Below are 18,293 nucleotides of genomic sequence, written 5' to 3'. Positions count from 1 at the left end.
CACTTTTAATCCTACGTTCCTCCTGCCATCTCAGCACTTTTAACCCTTGTACCCCATTGCGCCGGCCGAACCAGTTTTAATAGTGTCTTGATGTATTGTCATTGTGGTTATTTTGCTTAATTGTTTTGATTTGCTTTGTTTATTGTTGTGTTATGTTTTTCTATTGTATTGTATTTTGAGGCTTCAGCCCGTGTAAGCTGCATCGAGTCCTTCGGGAGATGCTAGCGGGGTACAAATAAAGTTAATAATAATAATAATAATAATATTTCTGCGTTTGGTTTATTAAAATATTCCCATCCAAACCCAAGTAACGAAGGTGGAGGCATTACTTTTCATTCAACCCTCGTCCCTTCTTTCTACAGATGCGCCATTTCGGGTTGTGGAAAAGGGCATTTCCCCGAAAGCACCGCGGAGAGAAGGACAGGGGAGAACCCACAACTTCTTTCCCTCCAATGAGGAAGCGTGGGGCTGAGCCCGAAACACGCGTGGGCCGGTCTTGCCTCCTCTGCGCCAATGGCCTCGCGAGGTGGAGGAAGCGCCTTCTTTCTCTTTCTCTTTCGCCCTGGCTGTCCCTGGGACACCTTCGAGGAGGGAGGCGAGGCGAGCCTGCCTTCCTCTGAGACCGAACTGGAGACCAGAGGAGAGGAGAGAGGATGTCTAAGTCTGCCCACGACCGCCTCCTGGACACCTTGGACGACTTGGGGGAGGCGGATCTGAAGCGGTTCAAGAGGAAACTCAACGAATTCCCGGTCAAGAAAGGCTACGAGAACATCCCCAAAGGGCGCCTGGAGAAGGCGGACACCCTGGACCTGGCCGAGCTCCTGCTCAGCTTCTACGCCGAGGAGTACGCCGAGAGGGTGGCCATCGGGGTGCTGGAGGAGATCAACTGCAAGCGCCAGGCCGAGAAGCTCGCCTCTCTGGCCGGGACCAGTAAGGAAGAGAAGGGGGGACCCGGGGCCGGGGGGGGGGATTCTGATTCCCCAAACCTGGCTCCCCAGCTTTTTGGGGCTTCAGCTCCAGAAGGTCTAGCTGTGGTTCAAGTTGGCCAGAGAGAAAAAGTCCTGAACATCTGGAGGATCCACCTTTGGGAACCATTGGGTGATGGGAAACCCCCTGAAGTGGGACTGAAGGGCCTTCAATGGTTCAAGCGCCATAGGGATGCCTGTCACAGATGGGAAGGGGATGTGTTGTTATTTCTCCCCTTTTCCTTCTGACAAAAGTGGGGAGTGGACTTTGCAATCTAAAGCTCCCTCCCTCCCTCCCTACTTTTCCTTTCCTTCCCCGTCTCCTGCCACACTTTTTCCCCACCTTTCTTTCCTACTCTTCCCTTCCCCTTCTTCCTTTTTTCCCCATCCTTCTCTTTCCTTTCTTCCCTATCCTTACCTTCCTCCTTCTTTTCTTGCCCTTCACCTTTCTTCCTTTCCTATCCTCCACCTTCCTTTCTTCCCTATCTTTCCCTTCCTTCCCCTTGCTTTCTTTTCTCCTTCCTTCCTCTCCCATCCTTTTTCTTCCTTTCTTCCCTACCCAATCCTTCCTTCCCCCTCTTTTCTTTTTCCTTCCTTCCTTTCTTCCCCATCCTTCCCCTTTCTTTTGTACCTACCCTTCCCTTGCTTCAGATTCTTTTCTTCCCTTTCTTTTTTCCTTCCTTCCTTCCCCATCCTTATCCTTCCTTTGTCGCTACCCTTCTCTTCCTCCCCTTTTTTTCTTCCCCTCCTCCTTTCCTATCCTTCTTCCTTCCTTTCCTATCCTTCACCTTTCTTCTTTTCCTATCCTTCTCCTTCCTTTCTTCCCTATCCCTCCCTTCCTCCCCCTTCTATTATTTTCTCCTTCCTTCCTTTCTTCCTTTCCCATCCTTCTCCTTCCTTTCTTCTCTATCCTTCCTTTCCTTCACTTTCACCTTTCTTCCTTTCCCATCCTTCCCCTTCCCTTTGTACCTACCCTTCACTTTCTTCCCCTTCTTTTCTTCCCCTTCTTTTCTTTTTTCCTTCCTTCCTTTCCCATCCTTCCCCTTCCTTTCATTGCTACCCTTCTCTTCCCCCTTCTTTTCTTCCTCTTCTTCTTTCTTCGTTCCTGTCCTTCCCCTTCCTTTCTTCCCTACCCTTCCCTTTCTTCACCTTCTTTTCTTTTCTCCTTCCTTTCCTATCCTTCTCCTTCCTTTCTTCCCTATCCTTCCCTTTCTCCCCCTTCTTTTCTTCCCCTTCTCCTTCCTTTCTTTCCTATCTTCCCTCCCATTTCTTTTACTTTATTTTCTTTTCTCATTCCTTCCCTTTCTATCCTTCCCCTTCCTTTCTTCCCTATCCTTTCCTTCCTCCCCCTTCTTTTCTTTCCCTTCTCCTTTCTTCCTTTCCTATCATCCCCTTCCTTTCTTCCCTCTCTTCCCTTCCTTCCCTGTCTTTTCACCTTCGTTTCTTTTCTCCTTCCTTCCCCATCCTTCTCCTTCCTTTCTTCCCTATCCTTCCCTTCATCCCCTTCTCCTTTCTTCCTTTCCTTTCCTATCCTATCCTTCCCCTTCCCTTCTTCCCTCCCCATCCCTTCCCTGCCTTTCTTTTCTTTTCTCCTTCCCCCTCCTTCCCCTTCCTTTATTTGCTACCCTTCCCTTCCTTCCCCTTCTTCCCCTTCTCCTTCCTTCCTTTCTCATCCTTCCCCTTCCTTTCTTTCCTACCCTTCCCTCCCTTCCCCGCTTGCAGTTTCTCAAGTTGCTCCTGACATGGGAAAAAGAATTGCACAAACCAATTATAACAAAAAAAAAGATCTCGGCCATCCCTGATAGTCAATTTACAGGGCATTTGGGATTATTTGTCAAGTACTTTTCTTTGTCTGAAACACACTCTTGAACTTTAAGAATGAAAATGAAACAAAGAAGAAATAAGAAAGATTGAAAGTTGCTTTTTTTTACTTCACTCCCACTTGAGCCTCCTTTTCCCCCACCTTCCTGGAAATGCTTTCCTGTGCTTTCAATATCACGTATTTCCTCATCATTTCCTTTCCACAGCAAATTTCCGTTCAGGGCCTGTCTTTTTTTTAAACCCATTTCTTCCGTGAAATCCATGCCCTGCATAAAGAATTTGAGGGCATGTTTACCCCTACACATCTGAGACATTTCAAGTCATTTCCTTCCATTTAGAAATAAGTAGGGATACTTTGCCCCTAGTCAGTAAACAAGGGATTTCTGGCCTACAGCCATGTAGCAAAAGCTGTGAAGGGGGAGATGGCTAAAAGTCCTTTCTCTGGCCCAGATTATACATTTCGTGTCCACTTGGATTTTACAATGGGATTACTCCTGCAGTTTGATTTTAATTATCCAATTATCAATCAATCAAAACTTTATGATGGTCCAAAGATCCAGTTCGCTCCGCGGTAAAAGGTGCACAACTGCAAACAGATTATAAACTGATAAGGCCAAGATGCATATGAACAAGGGTAAGAACATTGCAAATACGTACAAAACAAGTTTCAGTCTGAATCTAAAACAGGAAGTTGTCTTACCCTGGCTTCCTCAGAGAGGAACTTGGGGGAAATTGTCAAGGCTCTTCTGGACTCTTGGACCTGTTCTTAAACACGCTTCTGGAATGAGCTTTGTGTATTCCAAGTAGATTGGAATGTACTTAGTCCTAATCTTTGTTTTAAACCACCTCATTGGATGTGTTGCAATAGTAGATTCCCAGATTAGTTTCGTGTTTACACCTTATTTTATTTTTCTGGTTATTTAATATTTAATGTTTATTTCACTTAAGTAACATTTGTCTTTACTGTTCTAATGTAGCACAAATGTAGCTTTTAAGCAGAGGCTGGATGGCCATCTGTCAGGGGTGCTTTGAATACAATATTCCTGCTTTTTGGCAGGGGGTTGGACTGGATGGCCCATGAGGTCTCTTCCAACTCTATAATTCCATGAAATCCCATGTAAAATCATACTACTTATTTTTGACATTAAGATTGAAATCTAAAATATATATAGAAAGTCTTTACTAAAAACTTTACTAAATACACACACACACACACACACACACAAATATATATATAAAGTCTTTACTAAAAAAAACTTTACTAAAATTCTACTAAAAACTTTACATAGAATTGGGCAAGTTTCTCAGTGGTGGGTTAATAATATGTAGCTGAGTCTGCTTATAAACACTGCAGGACAATAAGATGCGATACCATATATACACTCAACATACATTCAATAAGAACTAGCAGAATGAAAGGAGTTACAGATTTATTTATTTTTTTGTCGTGTCAGGAGAGACTTGAGAAACTGCAAGTCGCTTCTGGTGTGAGAGAACTAGCCGTCTGCAAGGACGTTGCCCAGGGGATGCCCGGATGATTTGATGTTTTATCATTCTTGTGAGAGGCTTCTCTCATGTCCCCGCATGAGGAGCTGGAGCTGGTAGAGGGAGCTCATCCGCCGCTCCCCGGATTAGAACCTGTGACCTGTCAGTCTTCAGTCCTGCCGGCACAGGGGTTTAACCCACTGCGCCACTGGGGGTTACAGATGTGACAAAAATTAATTGTCCAAGTAGCCTCTGCAAGGCTCCCACGTCTACACAATTCTACAAATCTGTAGTCAGGAATGAGATTAATAGGAAACCCTCTCCTTTCTGTGAATCCTTACTTTTATTTTCTGCTGTCTTTGCCTTCCTTCTCAGCTTCTCTGGCTTTCAGATTTGACATTGTGTGTTCCTCTTCTACAGAAGGGAGCCTTCTATGCTTTGGGTAGAAATTTGATATATTTGTTTTATTCCTTGATATTGCAATCTTTTCTTGTTTCAATGTATACAGACTATATTTTTTGGATTAAAATTCTAGGTGGTCGCAGTCATCCTCAGGCCCCTGTACAATCTGTCAGTTCCACCTCAGGAAGAAATGGTAAGTCCCTTCCCATCTGCTCAGATATCGGTATCTCAATTCTGTTGCTCTCTGACCTTGCAAACTCAATGGAGCTCTGCAACACGGGTTTTCCTTTCATTTCACAGCAGAAGTGCAACTACGTGTTGCTTGGCATCCTGTCACCCCCCTCCATCCACTAAATAACTAAGGGGTCTACATGTGTTCTCCCCTTCTATGTGTGTGCATGGATGTTGTGCAAGGACGTATAATGTACCTCCGTATAATGTGCCTCCAAGTCATGTATTGACTTAATAGAATCATTGAGTTGGAAGAGACTACATGGACCATCCAGTCCAACCTCCTGCCAAGAAGCAGGAAAATCACATTCAAAGCATACCTGACAGATGGCCATCCAGCCTCTGTTTAAAAGCCTCCAAAGAAGGAGCCCCCACCACACTCCAGGGCAGAGAGTTCCACTGCTGAATAGCTCTCACAGCCACTAAGGTCTTCCTTATGTTCAGGTGGAATCTCCTTTCCTGTAGTTTGAAGCCATTGTTCCATGTCCTGGTCTCCAGGGCAGCAGAAAACAAGCCTGCTCCCTCCTCCCTATGACTTCCTCTCACATATTTATACATGGCCATTATGTCTCCTATCGGCCTTCTCTTTTACAGGCTAAACATGCTCAGCTCTTTCAACCACTCCTCATAGGGCTTATTCTTTAGATCCTTGATCATTTTAGTCGCCCTCCTCTGGACACATTCCAGCTTAGAGTCAGTGCCCAGAATTGGACACAGCATGATTGTGGTCTGACCAAGGCAGAATAGAGGAGTAGTATGACTTACCTGGATCTAGACACTAGACTCCTATTTAGGCAGGCCAAAATCCTATTGGCTTTTTTTTTACCGCCACATGACATTATTGGCTCATGTTTAACTTGATGTCCACGAGGACTCCAAATTGTTTTTCACATCAAGCCAGGCATCATCCCACCTTCTGTATCTTTGCATTTCATTTTTTTTTACTAAGTGGAGTCTTGCATTTGTCCCTGTTGAACATCATTTTTGTTAGTTTTTTCTCTAATCTGTTAAGATCGTTTTGAATTCTGCTCCTGTCTTCTGGAATATTAGCTATCCCTCCCAATTGATGTCATCTGCAAACTTGATGATCATGCCTTCTAATCCTTCATCTAAGTCATTAATAAATGACTTCTGACAACCACGTGAATTTCATAGGGTTTTCTTAGGCAAGGAATACTCAAAAGTGATTTGGCCTCTTCCTTCCTCTGAAAATATAGTTCTCCTTCCACAGAGTCATTACATTAATATATACTGGCATAACTGCAGGTTACACTTGTCATGGGAGATGGACTCTCCTTTGGAGGACTTTAAATGGAGGTTGAATGGGTATCTTTCAGGCATGCTGCAGTTGTGCAACCTGGCATGGCAGAGGGTTGGACTAAATGGTCCTTGGGGTCCCTTCCAGATTAATATGTCACCAACAACATTCCCACTGCTGTCCTTCCCCTCCACAGTTTCCGATACCTGAAATCCTCTTGCTCCAACAAATCCTTTAATATAAAAACATTATTCTGCTTTGTCTCTCATAATTCCTCCCAAAAATGAACCTGGAGAAGTGGTAAGAGCGATATGCTAGAAATCCCTTGCCACTCTTCATTTTGTGTGTGTGTGTGTGTCAGGAGTCACTTGCGAAACTACAAGTCACTTCTGGTGTGAAAGAATTGGCCGTCTGCAAGGACGTAGCCCAGGGGATGCCCAATGTTTTACCATTCTGTGGGAGGCTTCTCTCATGTCCCCACATGAGAAGCTGGAGCTGACAGAGGGAGCTCACCCCGCTCCCCCGATTCAAACCACCGACCTTTCGGTCAGCAGTCCTATCGGCACAAGTGTTTAATCCATTGTGCTACCGGGGGCTCCTGCCATTCTTCATGAAACCATGCTTTTCAAGGAATGGGGTGGAAGAGAAAATGAGTGAGAAAGCTATCTTAAGAGTGCAGTGTGAATCTCTAAACTCTCGCTCTTTCTTGGCAGGGGATCATTTTATCGACCACTACAGGGAAGAGCTCATCCAGAGGGCTGCCTCCGTTGAGCAAGTGCTGGATCGTTTGTATGGTACAGTCCTAACCGACGAGCAATACCAAAACATCTGCGCGAAGGAAACTAACCCAAAGAAAATGAGAGAGCTTTACAGGATCATGCCAAGCTGGAACCGCTCCTGCAAGGATAAGCTGTATGAGGCACTGAAGGCCACAAACCCCTACCTTATCGAGGATCTTGAAGGGAAATGAGACCACAAAGAATAAAAGAGAGTTATTACACTGCTCAGTGACAGATGATGTTCACCTTCCGATGCAATGTAATACCAAGAGACAAAGCCATAGGAAGTCTTCATGACATGGACTTTACTAGGAAAAGATCAAGTGGACTTGTCACAAAAAGTTGCAATGAGCAACATGCAACAACTACTTTCATGCTGGGTTTTTTAACAGGGCGAAGGGTGGGGTGGGAGAAAATACCATTTTTAATGTGCATTCTAACATTCCACTTGTTCTTATGAGACAGGGACTAAATTGTTATAAGACAGGGACTAAACTGAAAGTCACACGAGGTCCAATAAATTTCTCGTTCCCCATTTGTGTACATTTGTTGATGTCCCTCACAAATCCCTTTGATATTTAGAAACTATAACCTTATTTTGAGGTGGACTCTTTTCCTTGTCATAATTTCCTCAAGCATCTGGTGAGAGAATGTGGGTTACAGCATTATTAATAATAATAATCTATATAAATAGAAATGTAATGTTCGTTTGTGAGATCAACATAACTCAAAAAGCATTGGGCAAATTGACACCAAATTTAACCACAAAACACCTACTAATCCAAGGAGTGACCATCACTAAAAAAAATGATTTTATCATTTGGGCGTTGTAGTTGCTGGGATTTAAAGTTAACCTCCAATCAAAGAGCATTCTGAACCCCACCAATGATGGAATTGAACCAAATGTGGCACACAGTACTCCCATGACCAAAAGAAAACACTAGAAGAGTTTGGTGGGCATTGACCTTGAGTTTGAGAGCTGCAGTTCACCTCCATCCAGAGAACTCTGTGGACTCAAACAATGATGGATCCTGACCAAACTTGGCATGAATATTCCATGTGCCCAAATATGAACACAGATGGAGTTTGGGGTAAATAGCACTTTACATTTGGGAGTTATAGTTACTAGGATTTATAGTTCACCTGCAATCAAAGAGCATACTGAACCCCACCAATGACAGAATTGGGGCAAACTTCCCACACGGAACCCCCATGACCAACAGAAAATACTTAAGGCCATCCAGTCCAACTCCCTTCACCGGGGCAAGAAAACGTAATCAAAGACCTCCTGACAAAGAGCCATCCAGCCATAGATATGATATTCACACACACAGAGATAGATAGATATCATAGATTTGCAAGGGACCCCTAAAGAAGGACAATTATATGTTGCACGTTCCAGAGTAGGCCAACTAAACAATCTCCACATCAACACTGACAAAGAAACAACAAAAAATACTGTTTACTCACAAGCAGAAAGAAATCACATATATTAGAAACCAACACTTTCTCAATACTTTATTTTCCAGATCACCAGACTGGGTCACAGCAACGTGTGGCAGGGGGCAGCTAATAATAATAATAATAATAATAATAATAATAATAATAATAATAATAATAATCTTTATTTATACCCCGCCACCATCTCCCCAAAGGGGACTCGGGGCAGCTAACATGAGGCCAAGCCCAAAGGTACAATACAGCAAAATAAAATTCAGAATGCAGACAACAGAAATTGCAGTCTGCAAAGATGTCTCAGGGTGCATCTACACTACAGAATTACAGGAGTTTGATACTACTTTAACAACCATGTCTCAATGCTATGGAATCATGGGAGCTGGAATTATTATAAGGCCTTTAGACTTCTCTGCCAAAGAGTGCTGGTGCCTCATCACACTATGAATCCCAGGATTCCATAGCATTGAGTCAGGGCACAGTGAAAGTGATGTCAAACTGCATTAACTCGACAGTGTAGATGCACTCTTAGATAACAGTGCTTATTGGTGCCTTACATGTGAGCCACACAACAAATTTGTTCAATGAGATGACAAATCTCCTCTGAGTTTTTGTCGCTGTAGGGGCAAAGAAACCAAAATATATCCCAAAAAGAAAAAGGCCCCTTTCCAATGGGGAGGGCAAGGATGGACACTGATTTCTCAAACAATCAACATTTTCTGTGAACATAGGCCTACTGCAGAAATAGGCCAATACGGCAGGAACTCATGATATATGGGCATTGGGAAGATCTCTGAAAATTCCCCGTTTTAAAACCACGTCCCCCCTAGTAGCAGAGTTTATTTGGTCATTGATAATTGCTGGGCATGTAGATATTTTGTTTCTGTTTGATGCTTTCATCAGACAAAGGTGCAAGCAGACTTCTTTTAAAGATAAGATTTGTTGACTGATATCTTCATGTATTTAAAGATACAGGCACGTTTCTTTCAGAAATGAAAACTCTCTGAAACTCAGAGAGTTTGTATCTTGAACGTATAATCTTTAACAGTTTCTTCATAAACTATGTTGCTTCATACAGCTCTCTTTAAGAAGAGTTTACTTTTCAAATAAAACACAAGACTCAACAGTTTCTAACTTCCTAACATGAGCTCCTGCACTCTGACAAGACTTCTGTACTCAAACTCATTCAAAGCACAACACACTTCTCTAGCAGTCATTCCACAACAGGCATTCCCGAAATGGCATCCTGTTTAAAACTGAACATTCTAAACTGTCACTGAGTCAGTCGTGTGGCCTGCAGCCCCTAGAATCATAGAATCATAGAATCAAAGAGTTGGAAGAGACCTCATGGGCCATCCAAATCACCCCTGACAGATGGCCATCCAGCCTCTGTTTAAAAGCTTCCAAAGAAGGAGCCTTCACCAGAGAGTTCCACTGTTGAACAGCTCTCACAGTCAGGAAGTTCTTCCTCGTGTTCAGATGGAATCTCCTTTCTTGTAGTTTGAAGCCATTCTTCCTTGTCCTAGTCTCCAAGGAAGCAGAAAACAAGCTTGCTCCCTCCTCCCTGTGGCTTCCTCTCACATACTTATACATGGGTATCATATCTCCTCTCAGCCTTCTCTTCTTCAGGCTAAACATGCCCAGCTCCTTAAGCCGCGCCTCATAGGACTTGTTCTCCAGACCCTTGATCATTTTAGTCGCCCTCCTCTGGACACATTCCAGCTTGTCAATGTCTCTCTTGAATTGTGGTGCCCAGAATTGAACACAATATTCCAGGTGTGGTCTAACCAGAGCAGAATAGAGGGGTTGCATTACTTCCCTAGATCTAGCCACTAGGCTCCTATTGATGCAGGCCAAAATCCCATTGGCTTTTTTTGCTGCCACATCACATTGTTGGCTCATGTTTAACTTGTTGTCCACGAGGACTCCAAGATCTTTTTCACATGTACCGCTCTCGAGCCAGGCATTGTCCCCCATTCTGTATCTTTGCATTTTGTTTTTCCTGCCAAAGTGGCGTATCTTGCATTTGTCCCCACTGAACTTCATTTTGTTAATTTTGGCCCATCTCTCTAATCTGTCAAGATCGTTTTGAATTCTGCTCCTGTCCTCTGGACTATTGGCTATCCCTCCCAATTTGGTGTCGTCTGCAAACTTGATGATCATGCCTTCTAGCCCTTCATCTAAGTCATTAATAAAGATGTTGAACAGGACCGGGCCCAGGACGGAACCCTGCGGCACTCCACTTGTCACTTCTTTCCAAGATGAAGAGGAAGCATTGGGGCGAATCACCCTCTGGGTTCGTCCATTTAACCAATTACAGATCCACCTCACCGTAGTTTTGCCTAGCCCACATTGGACTAGTTTGTTTGCCAGAAGGTCATGGGGGATCTTGTCGAAGGCCTTATTGAAATCCAGGCACGCTACATCCACGGCATCCCCCGCATCCATCCAGCTTGTAACTCTATAGAAAAAAGAGATCAGATTAGTCTGGCATGGCTTGTTTTTGATAAATCCATGTTGACTCCCACTGCTTTAAGTATATAGAGATAAGGAAACTGCAAATGAATTAAGGCATATACTTCAGGTTATAAAACGACACAAACAGATAAACATCATATAGAGGAGGCTTGCGAAGGTTGCTTCCTTCAACAGCTCCTTCCTCTGAAATACAGTCCAGGGCATCTGTTATTCATTGCCGACCTCCCCTCCAAGTACTCACCAAGGCTGACCCTGTATACCTTCAAAGATCAGCCAGGATTTACTACTTTTAAGCCTGTTAGGACTGTGAAGGAGGGTCTTATGCAAACCGGTTAATGAATACTTAATATATTAATTTAAAAATATTTTATTAAGCAACAATAGATAGATTAATGTGAAAACAACAGCCATCAACAAACATTATTAAAATTCACATGACTGGGGTTTTATAACAATAGGCAGTGATTTTGTGAGCATTTTACACATTCTAATACAGTTTTTGACCTTGAAGGAGCTGGGGGTGGTGACGGCCGACAGGGAGCTCTGGCGGGGGCTGGTCCATGAGGTCACGAAGAGTCGGAGATGACTGAACAAATGAACAACAACAACAATACAGTTTTATCTGTTTTTAAAGCTGTTAATATGCCAAGCTGTTTTATTCTGACCAGTTTTTAAAACTCTGCATTTTTATCTTGTATTCGTTTATTGTAACTTGTCTCAATCAGCCAGGCTTTGAAGCTACAAGGCCATTCAGTGCAAATTAAGGTGGCCAATTGCAACATTGACACTTGTCTCAGACAAGAATTCTTTCTCCCAACCTGGGCATATTCCATAGATATATAAACCTCACTTGCCTAGTTTCCAACAGACCTCACAACCTCTGAGGTTGTCTGCTATAGATGTGGGTGAAACGTCAGGAGAGAATGCTTCAGGAACATGGCCAGAAAGCTTGGAAAACTCACAGCAACGCAGTGATTCTGGCCATGAAAGCCTTTGACAACTTACCTCCTGTTTGGAAGAGTTATAACAGGGTTAGGTTTATACATGCTAGTTGCAATCTGTCCTCATATTGGTCAGCTTGTTTACTTTGCCAGAAGACATTTGGGTACTTCCAGTAATCCTTGAAATACTTTTTGGGATTGGGAAAAGTAACAGAAAGCTGTTTTGGGCTGCTGTTTGGAAATCTGGGTTGTTTAAGCAATGAGATTTTTATTTGATCATTTTGGGAGGGCAAAGTGGTAAACAAAGAAGGTAGGAAGTTACCTGGGTTAATGTCCTTCCTGCAGGTGACACGACTTCATGGCGGGGCTTGGGACAATTCTAATAGATGCTTTACATTTCTTAAGATGGAAAATATCTTCATCGCTATGATACTTCACCTTGTTGATGGGAAGCTTCCCACCGGAGTGGAAATCATCTATCGAACAGATGGCAAGCTATTTAACCTCAGCAGACTGAAAGCCAAAACCAAGGTTACAACAACATCTGTTATAGAACTCCAGTATGCTTATTTATTTGTCATGTCAGAGCAACCAGTCCATTATATATTACATTTCTAACAGAACAAAGCAAACAGACAGAAAAATACACATCTTGTGAGTTTGGTAGTTGGTTAAATGTCCTTTGACCAGTATCTGGCAACTTGGAGTGCTTCCGGTGTTGCTGCAAGAAGGTCCTCCATGGTGCATGTGGCAGGGTTCAGGTTGCATTGCAGCAGGTGGTCAGTGGTTTGCTCTTCTCCACACTCGCATGCCGAGGATTCCACTTTGTAGCCCCATTTCTGAAGGTTGGCTCTGCATCTCGTGGTGCCAGAGCGCAGTCTGTTCAGTGCCTTCCAAGTCGCCCAGTCTTCTGTGTGCCCAGGAGGTGAGCCTGAGCGCAGCCGAGAGCCCTGCCTTCACATTGGTGTGAACCGCAGCGGAGAGTTCCGCAGTTCCTGGGCCAAGTTTGGGACCAACAGATGAAATGCGCCCCAGCAGCCAGCTCAAAACCAGGAATGCCTGTGGTTTCCTTTTGCTTTCCCCTTCTCCATACTTTGTAACATTCCCCTAATAAAGGTACTTGAAACTTGCAACATTTAATATCTCCGCTTGATACTTTTGTATCTTTCCTTGACTCAAACTAAAGCAACACTAAAATAAACCTTTTTCCAGGCTCCGGAGAGCCGTGAGCCTGCGGGGAGGTGCCTCCGGGCACCCCCCGGACCCCGGATCTGCGTTCGCCCAAACCGCGGATACGGAAACCGCCATTTTGGACCCCCTTATCCGCGAAAATTCATAAAATGGCGGATCACCGCCGTTCAAATTTTATATTTTTCTGCTACTAATCCTAAGACTGACTGCTATCTCCCTTTTCTCATTTTGGACTCCTGTACCCGAGAATAAATTAATTTTGTTCAAAGTATTTTATTTGACAGAAATCAGCTGTTTGTCAATTTGGCTGGTTTCTTCCAAGACAGCCCGTTTCTCCTCAGCGCTGCTCGCTCCTGCCTGGTCTCAGCAACCGGGGACCCACTGTGGTCGCCCATAGGAGACCCCAGGAGGGCGGCCAGATGTGAGTCCCGGTCTCTGGCGAGAGAGACATAGTTTTCCAAAGGACGGACAATGGACACTATCACCATTTCACCCAGCGATCATCCTTGGACCTTCCTTGCCTTCTCTTATTGACTTTCTGCCTCACACTTCGGACTGTTTTTGTCATATCTTTGGACACAAACCTCCTGACAAGGCTTGCCTGGAAGTGCAAGCAGCCTCCATTTCCGCGCGCCTTCACCAAGGGACCATGAAATTCCCGTTTGAGTCAATAATAAAAATCAAATATTTTAATAAACTTTGCTAGGGATGGGGATGGGATTGTCTTATGAAATATATGTGATGAAATGTTGTATAGAGTATACTGTGTTCCCGTTTCCCACCTTTCCTGCTGACCCTTGTCCCATAAAGATGTGACCTGAGGATTACTGTCCTGCCTTGGGGAGAAGCTCCTTTGTTCTCCCCAAAACCCTTCCTGATTGATTCACTTGCATGGACAATACTGTTGATCCCCCAACCCTGGCCCTGGGAGCATGACCAGCGAGGGGAGGGGGTCAACAGAAACTCGGAAAGAAAAGATTGATTAAATCAACAAGATATCGTTGATCCCCCCTGAGGTCCGATATCGAAAAAGCCATTCATATTCCCCTTCCAAACCCATCACAGACCAGGAAACTCATTATTCCCTTATCTCACACCCCGCCAGTGAGGACAAAAGCCTCACATTCCAGCTGGCGGATGCCCCTAAGCTCATCATTTCCCCGGCCATTGTCAAGCCTCGTCCCGCCTCCTAGCCACTGATTGGCCCATCTTCAGAGGCGCTAGAGAGGCACTGATTGGCCTCCCAGAGGCGGCGGGGCCCGCTGATTGGTCCGGAGGCAAGGCGTGCCGCCAAGCCTCCTCCCAGCTGTTCCGCGGCCAGCCAATCAGCACGAAGCCGGCCGGCAGAGGGCGGGCGGGAATTTTGAAACTGTTTTTCTTTGTCTGCATGCTATAAAAATGCTTGGAAATTCTGTAAAATTATGCTTGTATGTGAATGATCACTACAATCGCATCCTTTTCAGCTGAATCGCAAAATAAACGCCTCGGTCACTGAACTTCTTCCGCCTCCGGTGAGATTAATTTTAAATATTTTTATATTCTTTGGATTGGCTTCCACTGGCCTCACCGAGGTTCAAGGACCCTTTTGAGCGGTCCTAAGGGATCTCTTCCGCTGGGAGACCCCCCCCCCCCCAAAAGGAGCTCGATATCAGAGGGAGTCTCTCATTGGGTATCAGCCATTGGTTGAGGTGCTGGGTTTGGGCCTGCCACTTTTGGACTTTCACTTGCTGAGGTGTTCCAGCGAGTGTCTCTGTAGATCTTAGAAAACTATGTCTAGATTTAAGTCGTTGGCGTGCTGGCTGATACCCAAACAAGGGATGAGCTGGAGATGTCTCTGCCTTGGTCCTTTCACTATTGGCTGCTTCTTCCCGGCGGATGTCAGGCGGTGCAAAACTGGCTAAGCAGTGTAATTTCTCCAGTGGTGTAGGGCGCAGACACCCCGTGATAATGCGGCATGTCTCATTAAGAGCCACATCCACTGTTTTAGCGTGGTGAGATGTGTTCCACACTGGGCATGCATACTCAGCAGCAGAGTAGCACAGCGCAAGGGCAGATGTCTTCACTGTATCTGGTTGTGATCCCCAGGTTGTGCCAGTCAGCTTTCGTATGATATTGTTTCTATCACCCACTTTTTGCTTGATGTTCAGGCAGTGCTTCTTGTAGGTAAGAGCACGGTCCAGAATGACTCCCAGGTATTTGGGTGCACTGCAGTGCTCCAGTGGGATTCCTTCCCAGGTGATCTTCAGAGCTCGGGATGCTTCTCTGTTCTTGAGATGAAAGGCACATGTCTGTGTTTTAGATGGGTTGGGGATCAGCTGGTTTCCCCTGTAATAGGCAGTAAGAGCACCTAGAGCTTCAGAAAGCTTCTGTTCTACCAACTCAAAGCTCCTTGCTTGAGCAGTAATGGCACGGTCATCAGCATAGATGAAACTCTCTATCCCTTCTGGCAGTGCCTGGTCATTTGTGTAGATGTTGAACATGGATGGAGCAAGCACACTCCCCTGAGGCAGGGCGTTCTTCTGTTTCCGCCATCTGCTTCTCTGGCCCTGGAACTCAACAAAAAAGCTCCTGTTTTGTAGCAGGTTTCCTATGAGGCGGGTGAGGTGGTAGTCCTTTGTGATAATGTACATTTTTCTCAGGAGGAGGCGGTGGTTCACAGTATCATAGGCTGCTGACAGGTCTATGAAGACAGCTCCTGTGATCTGCTGCCTTTCAAAGCCATCTTCTATGTGCTGAGTCAGGTTCAGCACTTGCAATGTGCAGCTTTTGCCTTTCCTGAAGCCAGCTTGCTGTGGAATCAGACATGGGCCTATTTTTTCCGTAATTCTATGCAAAATAAGTCTCTCCAAAACTTTGTAGAGGTGGCACAACAGGGAGATTGGTCTGTAGCTTTTTGGGTCATTACGGACTTTGCCTGGCTTCAAGATGGCGATGACTCTTGCTTTCCTCCAGATTTTGGGGATCTGACAGGATGCAGTGCAGTTGTTCATCAGCTCCAGCAGCCAGCGCTTTGCTTTGGGACCAAAGTTCTTGATTTGTTCCATCCGTAGATCATCCAGGCCAGCTACTTTGCCATTTTTACATTTATTGAGAGCCATGTCCAATTCAATAGGTGTAAAGGGTTCATGGAGGTTGTTGTTCTCAATCTCTTGTTGTCTGGCTATTGGTTTCTTTCCTACTTTGGTGGCAAGGTTGGGTTTCCCGTTCTTCAAGAGTTGGTGTGCTATCTTATCTGCCTTTATGTTGGCATGGGTATTAGTTTGTGAGGGGTCATTGCTCAGCCGTCTCAGCAGCCTCCAGGCCTTCTGGCTGCTCCTGCCCATGTCAACCTCTGTGATCAGTTTGATCCACTGTTCTTTCTTGGCTTCAGAGATGGAGGACACAATGCTCTGCGCTGCCTGAAGGGTCTGCTCACTAAATGGGTCTTCGTTGTGGAGCCTGTAATAGTTTTCCAACAAGGCAGCTGTTTCAGGGGTAATGCCCTGAAGGTAGTTGGTTCTGCAGCCTCTCGGTATGGAGGCCAGTGAGCAGGTTTTCACGATTTCAATAAAGTGCTCGTATTCCTCAGGGATTGGCGCGGCCGATGTGATCATGTCATCTAACATGTCTGAGAATTTAGTCCAATCTGCCTTTCTGAAGTTGTATCTTCGTTTAAATCGAACTTCCTGAGGCCTTATTGTTGGGAACAGTTGGCATACTATTGGTCGGTGCTGTGTGTTTGGAATTGGTGGTCCCACTGATTTAGTGCATTGCTGTACAATGCTGTTGCTCACAAATAGGAGGTCTGGGTTATAACCTCGGTGCCATCTCCCACTGTTGTAGGATGGTGGGAGCTTGCTATCATGGATGAGTGATAGTTTGTGCAGTTCAGACCAGGAGAGGACAGCCTCTCCATTTTTATCTTCTTGGGCATAGCCCCATACGTGGCTATGGCTGTTAAAGTCACCAATTACTACCGCCCTTTGGTGCCTATCAAAATTCTCGGGGGAGGAGAAGCAGAACTCTTCATTTGGGGGTTTGTACACAGAGGTGATTGTGATGTTATTAAGCTCTACAGTTAAAACCTCTATATTTTTTTCTTCAGTGTTGTGGGCACTGCTGACTTGGAGGCCTGGTTTGACAAAGACGGCGCTTCCATACTGCACATGTGGTCTTTCCGCTACTAGGACCATTCCTGGAACTTTGGGTCGTTTCTGTTGTTCATCCTTGTGTGTTTCTTGGACACACAGCACATCGCATTTCTTATCTCGGCACAGTTCATAGAGCAGTTGCTCTTTGGCAGCTCTTTGACTGCTGGAAGAACACTTTGGTTTTCTCAATGTTTAATGACAGGCCAAGCTTCTCATAAGCTTCTGCGAAGGTGTTTAGATTGGCTTGTAGGTCTTCTTCTGAATGTGCACAGACAACATTGTCATCAGCATACTGGAGGGGGACATGAGAGAAGCAAGCAAAACAAGCAACGGTCCTTCGATGTTGATCGAGATTATTGTCATGGTTTGTTCTGAAAAGGACCGTTGGTTGTTTTGCTTGCTTGCTTGCATGCTGGTCGCTTCTGTGGCGAGAGAATCAGCCGTCTACGAAGACGTTGCCCAGGGGACGCCCGGATGTCTTGCAATCCTGCGAGGAGGCTTCTCTCATGTCCCCCTCCAGTATGCTGATGACAATGTTGTCTGTGCACATTCAGAAGAAGACCTACAAGCCAATCTAAACACCTTCGCAGAAGCTTATGAGAAGCTTGGCCTGTCATTAAACATTGAGAAAACCAAAGTGTTCTTCCAGCAGCCACTGGCCAATCCCTCTCCAATGCCAGAAATACAAATAATGGTGTAATATTAGAAAATGTTGACCATTTCCACGACCTTGGCAGCCACCTCTCCACAAAATACAACACGGCCTGAGCTCTGTGAGTGCAGCTTTTTTCCGAATGAAGCAGAGAGTGTTTGAGGACTGAGACATCCGTAGAAATACCAAGGTGCTTGTTTATAAAGCTATTGTCCTCCCAACCCTGCTATACGCCTGCAAGACATGGACAGTCTACAGTCGTCACATGCAACTCCTGGAACGATTCCATCAGTGCTGCCTCCGAAAAATCCTGCAAAGCTTTTGGGAAGAAAAGTGGACAAATGTCAGCTTGCTGGAAGAAGCAAAGACCACCAGGATTGAAGCGATGGTCCTCTGCCATCAACTCCGCTGGACTGACCACGTTGTCCGGATGCCCAACCACCATCTCCCAAAGTAGTTGCTCTATTCCAAACTCAAGAACGGAAAACGGAATGTTGGTGGGCAG

At 45.0% G+C, this 18,293-nt stretch overlaps 3 protein-coding genes across 3 annotated transcripts in view; all 3 read left to right on the top strand.

The window, feature by feature from the left end:
* Window positions 1-18,293, top strand: part of LOC132779354 (NACHT, LRR and PYD domains-containing protein 1b allele 2-like) — a 214,964-nt gene that overhangs the window by 96,706 nt on the left and 99,965 nt on the right. The gene's annotated exons all lie outside the window — the stretch shown is intronic.
* LOC137097340 (apoptosis-associated speck-like protein containing a CARD) overlaps window positions 1-18,293 on the top strand; it is a 73,821-nt gene that overhangs the window by 43,391 nt on the left and 12,137 nt on the right. The gene's annotated exons all lie outside the window — the stretch shown is intronic.
* LOC137097342 (apoptosis-associated speck-like protein containing a CARD) lies at window positions 619-7,476 on the top strand. The gene is made up of 3 exons (XM_067469815.1): window positions 619-930; window positions 4,807-4,866; window positions 6,876-7,476. The coding sequence occupies exons 1-3, from the start codon at window positions 654-656 to the stop codon at window positions 7,130-7,132; spliced, it is 594 nt and encodes a 197-aa protein (XP_067325916.1). The 5' UTR covers window positions 619-653; the 3' UTR covers window positions 7,133-7,476.

Source organism: Anolis sagrei, chromosome 6 (assembly GCF_037176765.1).
Source record: "Anolis sagrei isolate rAnoSag1 chromosome 6, rAnoSag1.mat, whole genome shotgun sequence".
In the NCBI taxonomy this organism is placed as follows: Eukaryota; Metazoa; Chordata; class Lepidosauria; order Squamata; family Dactyloidae; genus Anolis; species Anolis sagrei.
This window is presented reverse-complemented; position numbering and strand designations above follow the sequence as displayed.